Here is a 21,022-nt window from a genome sequence, read left to right as displayed (position 1 = left end):
TCTCTTATCCTATATAATAATTCTCACCTCCAACGTTCTGACTTGCTTGGGACTGTGGTTCATTCCGAGTTGGTCTGCTAGGCTCAGAAGATCAGGCTGACATCACCATAGCCATTATGATGTCAACTTCAGAACCTGGGGGGGGGGGGGGGAAATGCCTCACAGCTGAACCATGTCCAGAGGAGGGTCGCTGGACATGGGTGGCTGGAGGGGGGCAGGGGAGAGAGGAGGGTCACTGGACATGGGTGGCTGCAGGGGGGGCAGGGGGTCGCTGGACATGGGTGGCTGGAGGGGGGCAGGGGAGAGAGGAGGGTCGCTGGACATGGGTGGCTGCAGGGGGGCAGGGGAGAGAGGAGAGTCGCTGGACATGGGTGGCAGGAGGGGGCAGGGGAGAGAGGAGGTTCGCTGGACATGGGTGGCTGCAGTGGGCGCAGGGGGAGAGGAGGGTCGCTTGATATGGGTGGATGCAGGGGGAGAGGAGGGTTGCTGGACATGGGTGGCTGCAGGGGAGCCGAAGAAAACCTTGCTAGCACCCGTTTCATTTGTGTCAGAAACGGGCCTTTTTTACTAATAACTTATAAAGGCTAACCTCTTTTTCCTTACCTTTTTAACTATACTTCTGAGAACCGAGGTGGCCTCCTTTCCCTCTTACTTTTATTTACTTTCCTTACAAAAAGGTTTGTTGCCCTTACAATAGCTCCTTTCAGTTTTGCCCACTGCTTTCCAGCTTCTTCCAGATGTTCCCATCCAGACAGCAATTCATTGAGGTAACATAGTAACGATAGTAACATAGTAACATAGTAGATGACGGCAGAAAAAGACCTGCATGGTCCATCCAGTCTGCCCAACAAGATAAACTCATATGAATAAATTTAATTTTTTGACATCTAGAACCTTCACTTTTGAATGAACCCTCTCTACACCTATCTTATTATTAAACCACACCATCTGGTGATCACTGGATATCAGAAGATCACCTACTATAACATCAGAAACATTCTTCCCATTAGTAAGCACTAAGTCTAGTGTGGCTCCATCCTGCATGGGTTCTATTACCAATTGCTGGAATAGTCCCCCCTGTAGAGAATCCAGGATCTCCCTGCTTCTAAAAGATCCTGCAATAGGGATATCCCAATCAACATCTGGCATATTAAAATCACCTATTAGTAGTATTTCCCCTTTCACAGCTATATTTTGAATATTTTCAATTAAATCTCTGTCCACTTCTTCTGTCGGTGAAGGAGGCCTGTATATCACACTGATGTAAATATATTTGACATTCCCTCTTTCCAGATTGACCCAGAGTGCCTCTTCCTTTCCTTGTAGCTCCTGCAATTGTGTGGCTTCAATATTGTCTTTAACATATAATGCCACTTTGATCATCCTTCCCCAATCAATGATTGTAGTTTAAAGCCCTCTTCAGTAGGTTAGCCAGTTTGCTGCTGAAAACACTTCTTTCCTTCTTTGATAGGTGGACACCATCTCTGCTCAGAAGCCCTTAGAATATGTGAGAATTTGTGCACTTTTAGAGGTAATTCTGCTGTCTTGTTTTATAAGAGCACTTATCCACATATCTTACCTTTATAAAATAAATAATTTTTGGACATTTCATATAGCTGCCATATTATGAAATTACCCCTTCTTTGATATCTAGGAATGTACCTTGTTAGAATTTTGAAAAGATGTTTTTCTAAATGTGGTTCCTACAACATGAACCCTTCCATAGAATAGGAAAATTGCATAACAGCATTTTTGTGATAGAATTGTTGAAATACTACTAGTTTGAGTAGAATTCTCTATTATTCTAATACATTTCTTGTTGGTTTTCTTTTAAGGACTTTGACTCGTTTTTCAATGCAAAAGAAGTGAATGAAATCTTTTCATTCCTAGGTCTCGCATCTCCTCTTGGCTCCAAGGTAGGAACAAAAGTCCAATAGCCTATGACAGAAGTGAAGTATGAAAGAGGTCCTAGTCTGTCTGTTAAAATAATCATACCTAGGTAATACTGCAGTGATCAGATCATTCAAAGAAACCTAATAAACAGTGTTATGATGGTTAAATAACATAGTAACTATGTAGCTTGTTATGTGAGTGTGAGAAGCACTAATGGGAGTCTTATTACTGGTAAGCAGTACTAGTTGTACTATAGTTGTATTATATGAGAATTAAGTGGGGATGAAGTATAACAAGTCTAAAGCCAAAGTCATTCTGTTTCATCCATACCAAAGTGATCTTGCTTCAACTGGCATGGAGCTTGTGGAGAGTAAATTTATAATATAAAACTCCACTTAATATACTGCATTATTTTAGATAGTTTGTCTAAGGGTGAATTTCCATTTGGAAATGAAAACATGCAGAAAAGGTAACATATTTTAGAAGTGCTGGTCTGCATGTGTAGGGCCCATCTAAAACAGACATACCCCTACGTCCGGGGCGAAAACATGTAGGGATATGCCACACAGGTGGCATATCCCTACAGGTGCTTTTCATGGGCCAAAGGAAGATTGATTATTAGACACATTTACATAGCATTTGAACTTAGACATGTGGCACCTTCCTACATATTTTCTGGTTCTGGTGGTATTAAAACTTTGTTTTAACATATAAGTGTCAGGGCTTCTTGCTATATGCAGAAATTTACAGAAATTAATTTGTTTTTAGTAAACTTCTTAGTGTATATTAATTCTTTTAGCCCATTAGTCTAAAAACTAAAAGCTCCCTATAAAAGAGATGGTGGGGAACTACATGTTTTTCTATCAGTCTTGTAAAATCAAACATAATCTGTTTAACAAGCTTATCAGGAAAACAAAATTGTTATCTAAAAACCATATACACAAAGGAAACAGTGACATGGAAGTGTATAGAGGAAAAGGTAATTTAATCTTTTTCAGTACTGCTGAAGTGCAGGTTTTAGCACAAGCTCAAATGGAGAAGGAGGTTTGGAGGGTAATTAGTAACCAAAAGCAACTTTTATTTTTACATGGAGCCAGTGAACCGACAGCTTTGGTTGGTTGACTGTCGGGGTTCTGAGCACTGGATACTCGTCTCGAGACTTAAAGGGATATACCTTGAAAAAGCTCTGTCGGCGAAACACGTGTTGGTGTACTGCCCTACTTGTTCAGCTTTATAAAAAACTGATACAAGCTGTTATACTATTTTACCTCTCAGCCGATATGAAAAATTAAGAATATGAAGTATATAAATTGATGAAAAGAAATATATTCTAAAAACCTAAGAAAAAAAGATAAAAAAGGATATGTACCCAGAAACCACACATAAAACAGTGTGATGGTGACTAATGAATCTTTGGGTCTACTTCTGAAAATCTGAAGAGATAACATTCAGTAATATTAATTGAGCTGTGTATTTTTTACAATCATATTACTGATAATTTGAAACACTATTGAGGGCACTATTTTGTAGCGCTCCTTTGTTTTTTAGCCAGTTTGTGATCCACAAAAGGGTATTGCCTGATATAACTCTTAAATTTGCTAAGGAGTCTATCATGAGGAACTTTGCAAATGCCTTCTGAAAACCTAAATACACTATTTCATCTGGCTCATTGTTATCCAATTGTTTTTTAATACTTTCATAAAAATCAAATAAATTGGTAAAGCAAGTCTTGCCTTTGCTGAAACCATATTAACTCATTCTCATTAAGCAACGTTTGTATATGGTCAATATTTTGTTTTATAGACTAGTTTCAACTATTTTGCCCAGCACTGACATCAGGTTCACTTGTCTGAAGTTTCCCAGATCATACCAGCAGCCCTTTTAAAAAAACTGGCATTACATTGACCACCCTGCAATCCTCTAGTATTATAGCTGTTTTGCAAAGTTGCCAAGGGGGCTCAATTTTTAAAAGGGAGATTTTAGGACATACCTCCAGCCCTGCCCCACCCCTCCCATTCCACTCCTTTGCATACCTCAATTCCATGGCCACAGCACCAACAAGTCTTAATAAAATGTCATCTCCTGCTGCAGCAGGACCAGTCTTGCAATAACTACTGTGAGATTTTGTAGCTCTTATCACAGAACTGGTACTGCAGCGGCAGGACATTGATGTCTTACATCTCCTGCTGCTGATGTAGAGGGAGGAGTTCTTGGCTCCCCAGCGGAAGTGCAGGAAATGATCTATGAAAGCGGGAGTCTCCCTCTGAATGCAGATTTCACAGGTCTAGTTTTGGATGAGAGTTTACAAATTACTAGTAACAGGTTAGAAATTTCAGGGTTGATATTCAGAACGATTTAACCAGGCAGGAGATCCCCCTCTCTTTGCGACCTATGAATTGAAAAATTATCTATCTACAGAGTTGAGAAAGCTCCCAGATAAAAAAAAAAAACAAAAAACAAACAGCAGTTACCAGAGTGGCCAAGTCTGTTCTCAAGAAGACCAAGAGGATGAAAACCCACTTCTAGGGGCCCCCCGAGAGAGATGCTTGTAGTTTGGGAGGTAGGAGAGGATTCAGAATTTAAAAAAAATCATTTTTATTGTGATCAGAACCTTCCTCCCACATAGCTTCTTACCAGCTTTTAATGGATCAGTATATTCAAGTGTAATCCCCTGGGTTTGGAAATTTCCTCAGGGGATTACTAGACTGCTGTAGAACTCTCCAGATTCACTTGGGGGAGGAGAACAGCATGAGTGTGGACATTTATCTCATAAAAACATCCAAATCAGTATTTTCGAAACCTCTTTTTAGACATTTTTGTCTGACATCCGTCAGAAGAACGTCTAAATCTCAAGGGGGCGTGCCAGGGGTGTGTTCAAGGCTGGACTTGGGCGTTCCTAAGAGTTAGACGTCTTTCAGCCATAATGGAACAAAACAAAAATGTCCCCTTTTGAGCTAGACCTGTTTTTTTTAACAAATAGCTGCAGTGGGAATTGAACCCTTCCTTGTCATCAAGCAGATGAATCCATTACGAGTGGGTTGTGTCCATCAACCAGCAGGGGGAGATAGAGAGCACTGAAAAACCATAGTGCCTCATGGCCAGCTAGCTCCATCTGCCTCTTCAGTATTCTCTATCTCCCCAGCAGGGTGGTTGCAGCTTGTTCAAGCTCCTTCAGAAAATCTGCCTGGGGTGGCTCCTGTGCTTTTGCCAGTTGTAGCAGGGGTGTTGTGGCTCATGGTGCCCACTTTAAAGGCAAATAGGTTAGCCCTTTCCCTGCCTTACCCGGCCCCCGATGTGGAAGTAGACAAATAGGCAAGCCCTGTCCCTGTCTTTGCCCACGCTGTGGATGCAGGCACATAGGTTCGCCCTTTCCCTGCCTTTCCCACGCTACTGATCCTCCGGAGTTGGAAATTTGCCTCTTACACTGTTGCCTCAAATTTTCCTCACAGCGTTAAAAAAAAAAAAAAAAAAAGTTGCGTTGCGCTTTGGCGCTGCAATCCCAGAAAAGAGGTTTTCTTCTGATTGTGCAGTGTGACCAGAGCTCGGAGACTCGGTCTGGTGAGGTAAGAGCATTTTGTTGCTCCTCCGGGGAGGGCCCACGTTCGGGACGATTTTGGCGCAAATCCGCCATTTTGAATTTCCGCCATTTTTGGCGATGGCTGCTGAGAAGTTAAGCGCTGTTCCGTTTGTGGCAAGCGCAAATCTGCAGCGGGGCTCTGTAAGGTGTGCTTTTCAAATGGTAGAGCCGGCCCAAGCATGGCGAGCGATGTTCCTTCCCGCTCCGTGGAGCTGGCAGCGGGCGCCATTTTGGAACACCATTTTTGGAACACCCCGCTGAGGCGGAGGGGTTTGAGCCTGGAGGGGCGCCTCGTGTAGAGGCTAATAAAAGAGCTGTTTCCCCCGGACTGGAACCAGGAGGCCAGGGTGAGCCATTTTCCCCTGAATTTGTTTTATTGCTGCATAATGCATACATGTTAAAAAGAGCTCTTCCGCAGGGGTCCCCTGCGGCCCTGCTTTCTGTATCCCCTCCAGTGGAGTCTGGCCTTGGATTACCATCAGGCGCGCTTTCCCCTGACAGATGGCCGCAAGACAAGCGCAGAAGGGTGGATTCCCCTTCAGAGAGTGACGTACCCCCTTTCCCCCCCCCCCCCCGTGGTCGGGATGTGAGGACTCTGAGGGGTCTGGCAGGCCTTCGTGGTCTGGAGAGCCAGAAGAAGGTGCAGGATTGCCACCGGATCCAGATGATCCTTCCGCAGTGAGGATTTTCCACTGCGATGAACTGCCAGCGCTTATTACTGATGCCTTGCAGGTCCTCTCTATAGAAGACCCTGGGAGTACTGAGACCTCCTCCGGTAATCCGAGGATGGCAAGTACTAAGAAGCCTGCTCGAGCCTTTCCTTTGTATGACTCCATCCAAGAGCTTATCATGGCTCAATGGGCTGACCCCGAGGGGCCTTTGAAATTTGCCAGGGCTATGAGGCAATTATACCCTCTAAGTGAGGAGCATGTGGTGCGCCTAGCAGTGCCTAAAGTGGATGCCCTAGTCACGGCTGGGCATCCAGCCGTGGATGCCCAGCCCAGTGGAAGGAGGAGTTGCCCTGAAGGACATGTAGGACCGTCGCCTGGAGGCAGCTATGAGCTGGTCCTTTGAAATTTCAGGCCTTTCCTTACGGGCGTCTGCATGCAGCTGCTACGCTGCCCAAGCCTGCCTTGCTTGGTTACAGCAGGCAGTGGAACAGCCCGGAGATGGAGCGGAGTCCCTTATGGAGGTGGCACCGCGGATGGAGTCGGCCTTGTCATTTTTGGCTGACGCCCTTTATGATCTGGTCAGAGCTTTGGCTAAACAGATGGCCATAGCGGTGGCGGCTCACCGTCTTCTGTGGCTACGGCATTGGGCAGCTGACATGGCCTCTAAGGAAAGGTTGGTGAAGTTGCCCTTTCAAGGCCTTCTCCTGTTTGGTGAGGAGTTGGAGAAAATTGTGAAAGGCCTGGGGGATGCCAAGCCCCAGCGCTTACCCAAGGATAGGCCGCGGCCTTCTTCCAAGGGTCAGGCGGTCTCCTCCTCTTACAGACCTCGCTTCTGTGAAGCTAGCAGGTACCGCCTGGGGCGTTCTGCTGGGTTCACTCCGCGTGGCCGGTTTCAGCAGAGGAACTCCTTTCGCTCGGCCAAACGTTCCGCAGCAGCAGGCTCAAGACCTGGAGTTCAAGGGCGACCCTCTTAATGATGGTGCGCCGGCCCCCTCCTCGATTCCTGTGATAGGAGAATGACTTTCCCTCTTTCTCGAGGAGTGAGCCAAGGTTACCTCAGATTAGTGGGTCTTGGACCTGATCAGAGAAGGCTACAGAATAGAATTCAATGCCCCGATAAGAGACGTGTTTGTGGAGTCCCGATGCGGTTCTGCTGCCAAACGGGCGGCGGTAGAGGAGACCTTGTAAGGCTTGATTCACATAGGGGCGGTTTCCCCCGTGCCTCCCGCCGAATGCGGCTCTGGCTGTTATTCCATTTACTTCGTGGTGCCACGAAAAGGAGGGTCTTTTCGGCCTATCCTAGACTTAAAAGAAGTCAACGTCTCTGAACGTGCAGCATTTTCACATGGAAACCCTGCGCTCCGTCATAGCGGTGGTACAGCCAGGAGAGTTTCTCACGTCTCTGGACCTGAAAGAAGCTTACTTGCACATACCAATTTGGTCCCTGCACCAGAGGTTTCTGCGTTTTGCGGTGATGGGAAAACATTTCCAGTTTCGGGCCTTGCCTTTTGGCCTCGCCACAGCTCCCCTAACCTTTTCCAAGGTAATGGTGGTAGTAGCTGCTTTTCTCAGGCGAGAGGGTATCCTGGTTCACCCATACCTAGACCACTGGCTCACCAGAGCAGACTCTGCAGAAGAGAGTCATCAGGTTACAGCCAGAGTGGTCTCAGTACTGCAATCTCTGGGCTGGGTCGTCAATATAGCCAAAAGTCATCTGACCCCCTCTCAATCTCTAGAATATTTGGGGGTCTGGTTCGACACAGCCTCAGGGATGGTCTTCCTACCCGAGCAAAGGCAGTGCAAGCTTCAGAACCAGGTCCGTCTGCTCCTGAGGATGCCTCGCCCGCGAGCTTGGGACATAGTCCAACTGTTGGGGTCGATGACGGCCACTTTGGAAGTGGTGCCTTGGGCGAGAGCGCACCTGAGACCTCTGCAGTGTTCCCTGCTTCAACGGTGGTCTCCACTATCTCAGGATTATCAATGCAGACTCACGTGGCTCCCTGCGACCCGGCTCAGTATGGAGTGGTGGCTCTCAGACGGCATGCTGCGGCGAGGAATGCCGCTAGCGCTCCCCGATTGTTGCCTGGTGGTAACAGATGCCAGCCCAAAGGGCTGGGGTGCACATTGCCGGGGAAGGCATGCCCAGGGTCTTTGGACACCCAAGGAGTCAGAGTGGTCCATCAATCGCTTGGAGTTGAAAGCGATTTTCCAGGCGCTTCTGGCCTTTCAATTGACCCTGGAAGGATTGGCTGTCAGAGTTCTGTAGGACAACACGACTGCAGTGGCCTACATAAATCGCCAAGGAGGCACTCAGTGCATTGCACTAGCAGCGCAGGCCGCGCAGATTTGCCACTGGGCCGAGCTTCATCTGCAGTTTCTGTCAGCAGCTCATATTGCAGGTCAGAGCAACGTGCAAGCCGATTATCTGAGCAGGAATCAAATCGACCCAGCGGAGTGGGAACTTGCAGACAAAGTATTCCTGAAGATATGTGCAAAATGGGAAAAGCCCGTAATGGATCTTATGGCGTCAAGCACAAATGGCAAAGTCCCTTGCTTCTACATCAGACGGAGAGATCCTCGCTCGGCAGGGTTGGATGCCTTGGCTCAACCCTGGCCTCAGGGCCTCCTGTATGTGTTCCCTCCGTGGCCCTTAATAGGGTGAATACTCGTGCGGATTTGGCTACATCAAGGAGAGGTGGTTCTCATTGCCCTGGATTGGCCCAGGAGGCCGTGGTATGCGGACCTCCGGCGGATGCTGGTGGAGGCTCCCCTGCCGTTACCTCTGGTACCGAACCTGTTGTCACAGGGCCCGGTGACCATGGAGGACGCCTGCCGCTTTGGTCTTACGTCATGGCTATTGAGAGGGCGAAACTGAGAGACAAGGGATATTCCAGTAAAGTCATTTCCACTCTCCTTCAGGCCCGCAAGCGTTCCACTTCTGTGGCTTATGCCAGGATTTGGCGCCAATTTGAGGCTTGGTGTGCTTTTATAGCGATCACACCCATGCGGGCTACTGTCTCGCCGATACTTGACTTTTTGCAGGATGGTGTACAAAAAGGCTTGGCCTATAATTCCCTGCGTGTTCAAGTGGCAGCCTTAGCATGTTTTCGAGGGAAGGTCGCTGGCCTCTCTCTGGCTGCTTGCCCGGATGTGACACGGGTTCTCAGAGGGGTGCTTCGGCTCCGTCCTCTCGTGCAGGCTCCGTGTCCGGCCTGGAACCTGGGGTTAGTTTTAAAGGCCCTTAAGTGTTCATCCTTCGAGCCCCTTAGGCGAGCTTCGAAGAAGGATGTGACCTTAAAGACGGTCCTTTTGGTGGCTGTGACATCGGCGAGATGGGTATATGAGCTCCAGGCGCTGTCCTGTTGAGACCCATTCCTGCAATTCTCAGAGTCCGGAATAATGGTGCCTTCCTTCATGCCTAAGGTGGTTTCAGCGTTTCACCTAAACCAGCCTATTTTCCTGCCCTCCTTTTCTAAAGAGGAGTTTCCAGAAGCCTATGGGCAGTTGCACCTTCTGGATGTACGAAGGGCTCTGTTGCAATATCTGCGCATGTCAAATGCCTTCAGGACCTCTGACCATCTTTTTGTTCTTTTGTCAGGTCCGCGCAGAGGGTCTCCAGCGTCTAAGGCCACTATAGCCCATTGGCTCAAAGAAGCTATCTTTTCAGCATATCTGCTATCTGGCCGGCCTCCACCTGAAGCCTTTAAGGCACATTCCACAAGAGCAATTTCCTCTTTTTGGGCTGAAACTGGAGCACTCTCTCTTCAAGAGATATGTAGTGCAGCTACTTGGGCTTCTAAGCTCTCTTTTGCCCGGCATTACAGGCTGCATGTGGCTGCCAGGAGAGACGCGCATTTTGGAGCACAAGTGCTGGCGCATGGTGTGGCTTGTTCCCACCCTATCTAGGGATTGCTTTGATACATCCCACTCGTAATGGATTCGTCTGCTTGATGACAAGGAAGGAAAAATTAGGTTCTTACCTTGGTCATTTTCTTTCCTTTAGTCATAGCAGATGAATCCATGAGCCCTCCCTCAGTGGTTCATTGTGTGATTCATGTTACTTTTATGTTCAGTTTTTCCTGTAGATATGTTCCCTCATTGGGAGAAGTTGGAAAACAGTCTTCAGGATTTCTGTTCAGTTACAGGAGGATGAGTTCATTCCCTCCAGGAGGATTTGTTCATTCCCTCCTTTGAATTATAGCTCAAGTTTTGGGGCATTCATCCGCTGTGAGGAAAATTCATGTTATGATGCTTTGCAGTGTTACACTGCTTTGGAAGCTTCAAATACTGAAGAGGCAGATGGAGCTAGCTGGCCATGAGGCACTATGGTTTTTCAGTGCTCTCTATCTCCCCCTGCTGGTTGATGGACACAACCCACTCATAATGGATTTATCTGCTATGACTAAAGGAAAGAAAATTACCAAGGTAAGAACCTAATTTTCCCACTTCCTCAGGATCAAAGTCTACTGCACTAACCACTAGGCTTCTCTTCTACTCCACACAAGAGGTGCCCCAAATGACCAGATGACCACTGGAGGAAATCGGGGATCACCTCCCCTTACTCCCCCAGTGGGCCCTATCCCCCTCCCACAAATGTGATAAAAAATATTACTTACCAATCTCTATGCCAGCTTTAGATGTTATACTCAGGTCCATTAGACTAGCATACAGGTCCCTGGAGTAGTCTAGTAGTGGTGCAGTGCACTGCAGACAGGTGGACCCAGGCTTCTACGTCCCCCTACTTGTTACACTTGTGGAGGAAACTATGAGCCCTCCAAAACCCACCAGAAACCCACTGTACCCAAATATTGGTGCTCCCTTTACCTGTAAGGGCTATGGTAGTGGTGTACAGTTGGGGGTAGTGGGTTTTGGGGGGGCTCAGCAGATAAGGTAAGGGAGCAATGGTGAGATGTGTACCTGGGAGCATTTTATAAAGTCCACTGCAGTGCCCCCAAGGATGCCCTATTGCTTTCCTGGGATGTCACTTTTCCACTATTCTACCTGATGCCAAGCTTTCTGGTTTTTTTTAATAACATCTGAGCCTTGTGTCTATTGTTTATCATTAGATTTGGGCTTTGAATTCAGATCTATAAATGAAAAGGAGGTCTCATTACATATATCTAAATACCAGAGTGCTATTTTTCCATACTTCATAGCAAGAGTGAACATTCCCTAATTACCTGTCTCAATGCAACTGAAGCTTTTACCTCCTCAGTGCATGTAAATGGTTTCATCCCTGCCTTGGAGGAGGGAGGTCTCCCAGAAGGTGAAGTAGAAAGTACTCCTGTAGCCAGGACCTGCACACCTGGGGATGGACTATCCTTTTGCACCAGGGATATGTCTCCAGGTACTGCCTGGGAAGGAAAGGATAGGATAGCTGTTGTGGTTGGTGATTCAATCATTAGGCATATTGATAGCTGGGTGGTTGGTGGACGGGAGGATCGCCTAGTGACCTGCCTGCCTGGTGCGAAGGTGGCGGACCTCATGCATCACCTAGATGGGATTTTAGATAGTGCTGGGGAGGAGCTGGCTTTCTTGGTACATGTGGGTACCAATGACATAGGAAAATGTGGGAGAGGGGTTCTGGAAGCCAAATTTAGGCTTTTAGGAAGAAAGCTCAAATCCAGATCCTCTAGGGTGGCATTTTCTGAAATACTTCCAGTTCCACACGCAGGGCCCAAGAGACAGGCAGAGCTCCAGAATCTTAATGCGTGGATGAGACAATGGTGCAAGGAGGAGGGTTTCAGATTTGTCAGGAACTGGACAACATTCTGGGGAAGGGGGAGCCTATTCCGAAAGGATGAGCTCCACCTTAACCGGGATGGGACAGAGCTGCTGGCATCAACATTTAAAAAAGAGAGAGAGCAGCTTTTAAACTAGGAACGGGGGGAAGGCCGACAGTCGAACAAAAGCATATGTTTCGGAATAAGGTATCTTGCAAAGATATCGCCCAAACAGGGAAGACAGTGTTTATTGATAGTGAGGATAAAAAAGAGACTGTGGTAGGTTCAATGTCCTTAACTAAAAATAATAAAAACCCGACAAAGGATAGCAAATTAATACTGTCATGTAATCAACATGCTGTAATAAGGAATAACAAGCCTAGCTTGAAGTGTCTATATGCAAATGCTAGGAGCCTAAGACATAAGATGGGAGAATTGGAATATATTGCACTGAATGAAGAATTAGATATAATAGCCATTTCTGAGACCTGGTGGAAGGAGGATAACCAGTGGGACACTGTCATACTGGGGTACAAATTATATACAAATTATTCATGCAATTTTTTTGACTGAATGCAATGCCTATCTTCAGCAAAAAAAGAGCATACCATAATCATAGAGAGTGGTTGCTACAACCGAAAGCGGAATCTCAATCTGATGAAGAGATATTGACATTTGTAACAAAATTTAATTTGCATTCGAAAATTATGTCTAAGATTGTAAAGAAGCATTTACCCCTCCTTGCAAAATCTGAGGATTTTATTTGCATATCAAAGGAACAGCAATCTGAGTGATATCCTATGCCCTGCGGATATTTGGAATAGACAAGGCATGAGTCATACTCATGAAGGTATGCATAGTAGCTGTGGGAAATGCTCTGTATGTGTGAATATGATGACAACTAAAGAATTTGTAGATCAGAATACAGGAAAGGTGCATGCTTGTCGTGCTGTCACTAATTGTACATCGATGAATGTGATCTACGTCATTACTTGCCCGTGTGGATTGAACTATGTTGGGCAGACCTCACGGGTGTTGAAGACTAGACTGATTGAACATAGGCATTGCATACAGTAAAAACAATTGCATGAACCTATGGTGACTCATTGCGTGGATAAGCAGCATGATTTTTCAGAACTGAAATGTATGGTAATAGAGCAGGTTCAAGTTACGGAGAGAAGGGGAGACATCAGGAATCTGTTGAGAAGAAAGGAGCAGAGGTGGATTTTCACTTTGCAAACTGTTATACCAAGGGGTTTAAATGGATCTATTGAATGGAAAGCGTTCCTGTGAATATACGTCATGGGAATGGAATGATGTCAGACGCCGATTGCCATTTCTATGTAGAGGCCAGAGGACAGTATGCTGGTGAGTCAATTGTTCGTGGAGGTGTTGAATAAGTATATTTTCCCCTGAAGCAGTCAGATAGTGGCGAAACAGGGCTTCCCTGTCGGGAATTACAAAGAAAGAGAAAGAGAAGTAGAAGAAAGAAATTCGTGGAAATGGTCACTGTCCAAGATAAGTAATACTTAATTTTTTGGCTTTTTGATATGAAGCATTGCGTGTCCGCCCTTAATGAGTGTTTACAGGGGTGAGATGGTATTATGAATATGAAAATAAATGAAGTGGAGTTTTTTTAAAAGACTAATGATTAAGAGGTTCCCTCTCTATTTAAAAGGCGTGCCCTTTACAAAGAGGTGTATCCGGTATTCACTGAGGTCTTTTTTTCTCCACTATTTTTTCATTTGATTTCCATCTACTCTTGAATACTCAAAGTTGATCGTAGAATTGTTTTTGGACTACTGGTGATTTTAATTACCCCCCATATAGACTGGGTTAATGTAATATCAGGGCACGGTAGGGAGGTAAACTTCCTTGATGAAATCAAGGACAGCTTTATGGAGCAGCTGGTACAGGAGCCGACGAGAGAAGGAAAATTTCTAGACTTAGTCATTTGTGGAGCGCATGATCTGGTACGGGAGGTTGCGGTCCGGAGGCCACTTGACAACAGTGATCACCATGATCGGCTTTGAAATTCGTTTTCAAAAAGGTAAACATAGGAAGTCAAATATGTTGGCGTTTAACTTTAAAAAAGGAAGCTATGATAAAATGAGAAGAACAATTAAAAAAAAAACTTAGAGGAGCGACTGAGAGGGTAAGAAACCTACAACAGGCATGGATGCTGTTCAAAACCACCGGCCTGGAGGCCCAGGCCAAACATATTCCATGTATCAGAAAAGGAGGACGGAAGACAAAACAACAGCCGGCATGGTTAAAAGTGAGGTAAAGGAGGCTATTGGAGCTAAAAAGGAATCCTTCAGAAAATGGAAGAAGGAACCGACTGAAGAAAATAAGAAACGGCATAAGGAATGTCAAGTCAGATGCAAAGCGTTGGTAAGAAAGGCAAAGAGGGATTTTGAAAGAAAGATACATTAAAAGCAGGAAGCCAGCAAAAGAATCGGTTGGCCCGTTGGATGACCGGGGTGTAAAAGGGGTGATCAGGGAAGACAAAGAAATAGCAGAAAAATTAAATGAGTTCTTTGCTTCGGTCTTCACCGAGGAAGGTTTGGGTGGGATACCGATGCCGGACAAGGTATTCGAGGCTGACGAGTCGGAGAAACTTAATAAAATATCTGTAAACCTGGAAGACATAATGGAGCAGATCGGCAAACTGAAGAGTAGCAAATCTCCTGAGCCGGATGGTATTCATCCAAGGGTACTGATAGAACTAAAAAATGAGCTGGCAGAGCTACTGTTAGAGATATGTAATTTATCTTTAAAATCAAGCATGGTACTGGAAGATTGGAGGGTGGCCAATGTAACACCGATATTTAAAAAAGGTTCCAGAGGAGATCCGGGAAATTATAGACTGGTGAGTCTGACGTCAGTGCCGGGCAAAATGGTAGAGACTATTATTAAGAACAAAATTACAGAGCACGTTCAAAAGCATGGACTAATGGGACAAAGTCAACATGGATTTAGTGAAGGGAAGTCTTGCCTCACCAATCTACTACATTTCTTTGAAGCGGTGAACAAACATGTGCATAAAGAGGAGCCAGTTGATATTGTGTCTCTGGATTCTCAGAAGGCATTTGACAAAGTACCTCATGAAATACTCCAGAGGAAATTGGAGAGTTATGGGATAGGAGGTAGGGTTCTATTGTGGATTAAAAATTGGTTAACAGATAGAAAACAGAGAGTAGGGTTAAATGGTCAGTATTCTCAATGGAGAAGGGTAGTTAGTGGGGTTCCCCAGGGGTCTGTGCTGGGACCGCTGCTTTTAACATATTTATAAATGACCTAGAGATGGGAGTAACTAGTGAGGTAATTAAATTTGCTGATGACACAAAGTTATTCAAAGTCGTTAAATCGCTGGAGGAATGTGAAAAATTACAAGAGGACCTTATGAGACTGGGAGACTGGGCGTCTGTTGGCAGATGACGTTTAATGTGAGCAAGTGCAAAGTGATGCATGTGGGAAAGCGGAACACAAACTATAACTACGTCATGCAAGGTTCTGTGTTAGGAGTCACGGACCGAGAAAGGGATCTAGGTGTCATCATTGATGATACGTTGAAATCTTCTGCTCAGTGTGCTGCTGTGGCTAGGAAAGCAAATAGAATGTTGGGTATTATTAGGAATGGGATGAAAAACAAACATGAGGATATTATTATGCCATTGTATCGCTCCATGGTGCGATTGCACCTTGAGTATTGTGTTCAATTCTGGTTGCCGCACCTCAAAAAAGATATAGTGGAATTGGAAAAGGTGCAGAGAAGGGCGACAAAGATGATTCAGGGGATGGGATGACTTCTCTATGAGGAAAGGCTGAAGAGGCTGGGGCTCTTCAGCTTGGAGAAAAGGCGGCTGAGGGGAGATATGAAAGAGGCCTTTAAGATAATGAGTGGAATGGAATGGGTTGATGTGGAGCATCTGTTTACGCTTTCCAAAAATACTAGGACAAGGGGGCATGCGATGTGTAGTAAATTTAAAACGAATTGGAGGAAGTTTTTCTTCACTCAATGCGTGGTTAGACTCTGGAATTCGTTGCCGGATAAGGTGGTCGGGGTGGTTGGCTTAGCAGAGTTTAAAAAAAGGTTAGATGGCTTCCTGGAGGAAAAGGACATAGAATGTTATTGAATGGATTTAGGAATAATCCATTATTTCTGGAATGGGCGGGACAAAATGCTTGTTCTTTTGGCTGCTGTCGGAGACAGGGTGCTGGGCTCGATGGACCCTTGGTCTGTCCCAGCATGGCGATGCTTATATCTTATGTCTATGGATTCTCTTATACCATTTGAGGCTTTCTTTCAAACCAAAGCTTTTACCACACTTAGGACATGTAAATGGTTTCACTCCTGTGTGTATTCTCTGGTGCATTGTGAAGTTTACCTTCTGACCAAAGCTTTTATCAGAATCTATACATGCAAATGGTTTTCTCCTGTGTGGACTTTCTGATGCACTTTGAGATTTACATTACAACCAAAGCTTTTACCACACTTAGAACATGTGAATTGGTTTCACTTTATTGTGGATTTTCTTGTGTATTTTGTACATTTTGCATTTGGATGTATTTGTTTGAAAATGGACCAAAAAATAAAATATCCAAATCACAAAACATTTTTCCAAACAGCATTTTCAAAAGGAAAAGAGAGACTTTTTTTGGTAGAAAATGACATTTCCTAGTCTGATTTTGGACGTTTTACAAAAAACATCCAAATTCAGACTTAGATGTCATATCCAAATATGCCCCTTGTGCATTTGACTTGCCCAAAGTCACAAGGAGCAGCAGTGGGAATTGAACTCATGTTACCAGGATCAAAGCCTACTGCACTAACCATTAAGCCACTCATTCCCTGTTTTGCATGGTTTGCATTTGGACATTTTTTGTTCGAAAATGGACCAAAATAAAGGACGTCCAAATCACAAGACATCCATAGCATTTTCGAACACAAAAGATAGACATCTATCTTTTTCGAAAATTTCTGTTTACGGAAGAAAGAGTTTATAAACAGCTTGAGAATCTGAAGGTGGACAAAGCTATTGTGCTGGATGGGATACATCCCAGGATACTGAAGGAGCTCAGAGAGGTCCTGGCGGGACCTCTTAAAGATTTATTTAATAGATCTTTACAGACGGGAGAGGTTCCGCGGGATTGGAGACGAGCGGGTGCGGTCTTTCTTCACAAAAGTGGAGACAGGGAAGAAGTGGGAAACTACAGACCGGTAAGTTTCACATCGGTGGTAGGAAAAATAATGGAGTCACTGCTGAAAGAAAGGATAGTTAACTTTCTAGAAGCCGAAGGGTTACAGGACCTGAGGCAACATGGCTTTGCTGAAGGAAAATCTTGCCAAACAAATCTTATTGACTTATTTGACTGGATGACCAAAGAACTGGATGAAGGACGTGTGCTAGATGTAATCTACTTGGACTTCAGCAAAGCCTTTGATATGGTCCCCCACAGAAGACTTGTGAGTAAGCTGAAAGGGTTGAACTTAGGACCGAAAGTGGTGAACTGGATAAGAAACTGGTTGACTGACAGGTGGCAGAGGGTGGTGGTAAATGGAATCCCCTTGGAGGAAAGAAAGGTGAGCAGTGGAGTTCCTTAGAGCTCGGTACTGGGGCTTACTCTGTTCAATATATTTGTGGGAGATATTGCTGAAGGGTTGGAAGGAAAGGCGTGCCTTTTTGCGGATGACACAAAAATAGCCAATAGAGTGGATACCCTGGAGGGAGTAGAAACTATGAGAAGGGACCTCCGAACCTTAGAAGAACGATCGAGGGTTTAGCAGTTAAAATTTAATGCCAAGAAGTGTAGTGTGATGCACTTGGGGTGCAGAAACTCAAAAGAGAGATACCGAATAGGAGGGGAGAGATTAGTAAGCTCGACTCAGGAGAGAGACCTTGGTGTCGGAGGATCTAAAGGTGAAGAAACCATGTGACAAGGCGACGGCCGTGGCCAGAAGGATACTAGGCTGCATAGAGAGGGGCGTAACCAGCAGAAGAAAAGAGGTGTTGATGCCTCTCTACAAGCCATTTTTGAGGCCCCTCTTGGAGTATTGTGTTCAGTTTTGGAGGCTGTATCTTGCTAAGGATGTAAAAAGACTGGAAGTGGTGCAAAGAAAAGCTACAAAAATGGTATGGGATTTGCGTTGCAAACCGTACAAGGAGAGACTTGCTGACCTGAAAATGTATACCTTGGAGGAAAGGAGAAACAGGGGTGACATGATGCAGATGTTCAAATATTTGAAAGATATTAATCCGCAAATGAATCTTTTCTGGAGACGGGAAGGCGGTAGAACTAGAGGACATGAATTGAGGTTGAAGGAGGGCAGACTCAGGACTAATGTTAGGAAGTATTTTTTCACAGAGAGGGTGATGGAGTGATGGATATGTGGAATGCCCTCCCACAGGATGTGGTGGAGATGAAAACGGTAATGGAATTCAAACATGCATGGGATAAACACAAAGGAATCCTGTTTAGAAGGAATGGTTCCATGGAATCTTAGCGGAGATTGGATGGCGATGCCAGAAATTGAGAAACAAAACGCGAGCTGGCCAGACTTCTATGGTCTATGCCCTGATCGTGACTGAATAGATAGGGATGGGCTGGAGTGGAAATTTTAAGGGGCGTCTACGTTATCTGCAGAACTTAGTAGAAGAACAGTGCTGGACAGACTTCTACGGTCTGTGCCCTGAGAAAGGCGAGGAGAAATCAAACTCGGGTATACATATAAAGTATCACATACCATGTAAATGAGTTTATCTTGTTGGGCAAACTGGATGGACCATACAGGTCTTTATCTGTCGTCATTTACTATGTTACTATGTATGTATGTTACTATGAAAATTACCTTCTTTCCTGTTCAGAATTTGCCCCTCAATTGGTGTCATAATTGGGGTGAAGTTGAGAAGTTATAGAAGTGATAGGATTATAGAGCAGAAGGGAGGATGGAGAAGATTATTGAATGATCTGCAATTTCAGAAAGATTCATTTGGGGAGGATGATTGAGTACTTGGACAGAATGAATAGGTCTTTCCTATTAAAATATGGCATTCCTTTTAAGGTGTATATTATTACTGTATGTAATATTGCTTTTATAGTATTGTGAATCGCCTAGATTTGAAAAAGTAAGGCGGTGTATAAAATATTTTAATAAACATGAACACATAGAGGGGCATAATCAAAAGGGGTGCCCAAGTTTTCCTGAGGATGTCCTCGCAGGACAACCCGGTGAAGGGGCGGGGAAACCCTTATTATCAAAACGAGGTGGGCGTCCATCTTTCGTTTCGATAATACACCCAAATCGCGAAATATAGGTCGACCTTAGAGATGGTCGTCTTTAGAGATGGTCGTCCCCGATTTTCGGCGATAATGGAAACCGAGGATGCCCATCTCAGAAATTACCAAATCCAAGCCTTTTGGTTGTCGGAGGAGCCAGCATTCGTAGTGCACCCCCTCACATGCCATTACACCAACCGGGCACCCTAGGGGGCACTGCAGTAGACTTCAGAAATTGCTCCCAGGTGCATAGCTCTCTTACCTTGTGTACTGAGCCCCCCCCAACCCCCCCCAGCCCCACTCCCCACAACTGTACACCACTACCATAGCCCTAAGGGGTGAAGGGGGGCACCTACATGTGGGTACAGTGGGTTTCTGGTGGGTTTTGAAGGGCTCACATTTACCACCACAAGTGTAACAGGTAGGGGGGGGGAATGGCCCTGGGTTCGCCTGCCTGAAGTGCACTGCACCCACTAAAACTGCTCCAGGGACCTACATTCTGCTGTCATGGAGCTGGGTATGACATTTGAGGCTGGCATAGAGGCTGGCAAAAAATATTTAAAATGTTTTTTTTAGGGTGGGAGGGGGTTGGTGACTACTGGAGGAGTAAGGGGAGGTCATCCTCGATTCCCTCCGGTGGTCATCTGGTCAGTTTGGGCACCTTTTTGAGGCTTGGTCGTAACAAAAAATGGACCAAGTAAAGTCGCCCAAGTGCTCGTCAGGGACGCCCTTCTTTTTTCCATTATTGGTCGAGGACGTCCATGTGTTAGGCACGCTCCAGTTCCACCTTTGCTACGCTTCCGATACGCCCCTGTGAACTTTGGTCGTTCCCGCGATGGAAAGCAGTTGAGGACGCCCAAAATCGGCTTTCAATTATGCCGATTTGGGCGACCCTGGGAGAAGGATGCCCATCTCCCGATTTGTGTTGAAAGATGTGTACCCTTCTCTTTTGAAAATAAACCTGCTTGGCTTTGGTTGCCTTCACCCCCCACCAGGACCGTGAGGAGAGGGGTTATCCTGGTCAGGCCCAATAACCTAAGGCTGAATAAAGAAGAGTTTTTTGCCAACAAAAGTATTAACTGGAGAGTGAGGAGTGCTCCAGCTGGGTAGAAAGGGTTAATCCAGCCTGGAAGCAGAACTGGAAGAGCCTGTTCGGTGTTGGAAGCAGCAGCAGCTCGTGGAAGTGCTCCTCTGGTGGAAAGGATAGATAGGGAGGTCTGATCCTGAGTGAGTCCAGTGGCTGGGTAAAAGCCCAGCGGGACAGTTTACCGCAGAAGTGTGGGAAGCATAGTCTTAGATTGTTCTGCCAGAATGGATTGGGATTGGAGGACTGGTTAGAAGTGTACATATGTAAATACTCTACTGGGATCAAGCCCAGCCAGGCCTGCGCCCAGCTCAGTGAACTAAAACTTTTGTTGTGGCCCTGATTCGGGTACTGACCTGAAGAGCTAGCTGGTGCCTGGAACGTTATGGTGAGACCAGGGTTACACAAGTATTCTGGACAAGGCAGAATGTCTGTCAGTTTCTTTCTCAAGAGAAACATGAAACCCTTAAGTCACTAGTCAACAAACAAAAGGAGTATGGAAAACCAGTGGCGTACCAAGGGGGGGCGGTGGGGGCAGTCCGCCCCGGGTGCACGCCACTGGGGGGGGGTGCCGCGCGCCTGTCGGCTCTTCGTTTTCATGCTCCCTTTGCCCCGGAACAGGTTACTTCCTGTTCCGGGGCAGAGGGAGCATGAAAACGAAGAGCCGGCAGGCGCGCGGCACCCCCCCCCCCCCCCAGCGGCGTGCACCCGGGGGGGGGGGTTCTTTTGCCGGGGGGGAGGGCGTCGCACTGTTCCGGGGGGGGGGGGGCGCTGCACTCGGGGGGGGGGGGGC

At 45.9% G+C, this 21,022-nt stretch overlaps 1 protein-coding gene across 2 annotated transcripts in view; it reads left to right on the top strand.

Moving 5' to 3' along the window:
- Nucleotides 1-21,022, top strand: part of LOC115470569 (SH3 domain-binding glutamic acid-rich-like protein) — a 309,125-nt gene that overhangs the window by 131,882 nt on the left and 156,221 nt on the right. For both annotated transcript variants that reach the window (XM_030203833.1, XM_030203832.1), the window contains exon 3: nucleotides 1,836-1,916. In XM_030203833.1, coding sequence (XP_030059693.1) covers nucleotides 1,836-1,916 — 81 coding nt within the window. The remainder of the gene's footprint in view (nucleotides 1-1,835; nucleotides 1,917-21,022) is intronic.

The sequence above is a fragment of the Microcaecilia unicolor genome, chromosome 5 (assembly GCF_901765095.1).
Source record: "Microcaecilia unicolor chromosome 5, aMicUni1.1, whole genome shotgun sequence".
NCBI classification, from domain to species: Eukaryota; Metazoa; Chordata; class Amphibia; order Gymnophiona; family Siphonopidae; genus Microcaecilia; species Microcaecilia unicolor.
The sequence above is the reverse complement of the archived record's forward strand: the minus strand, read 5'-3'. Positions and strand labels throughout refer to the sequence as shown.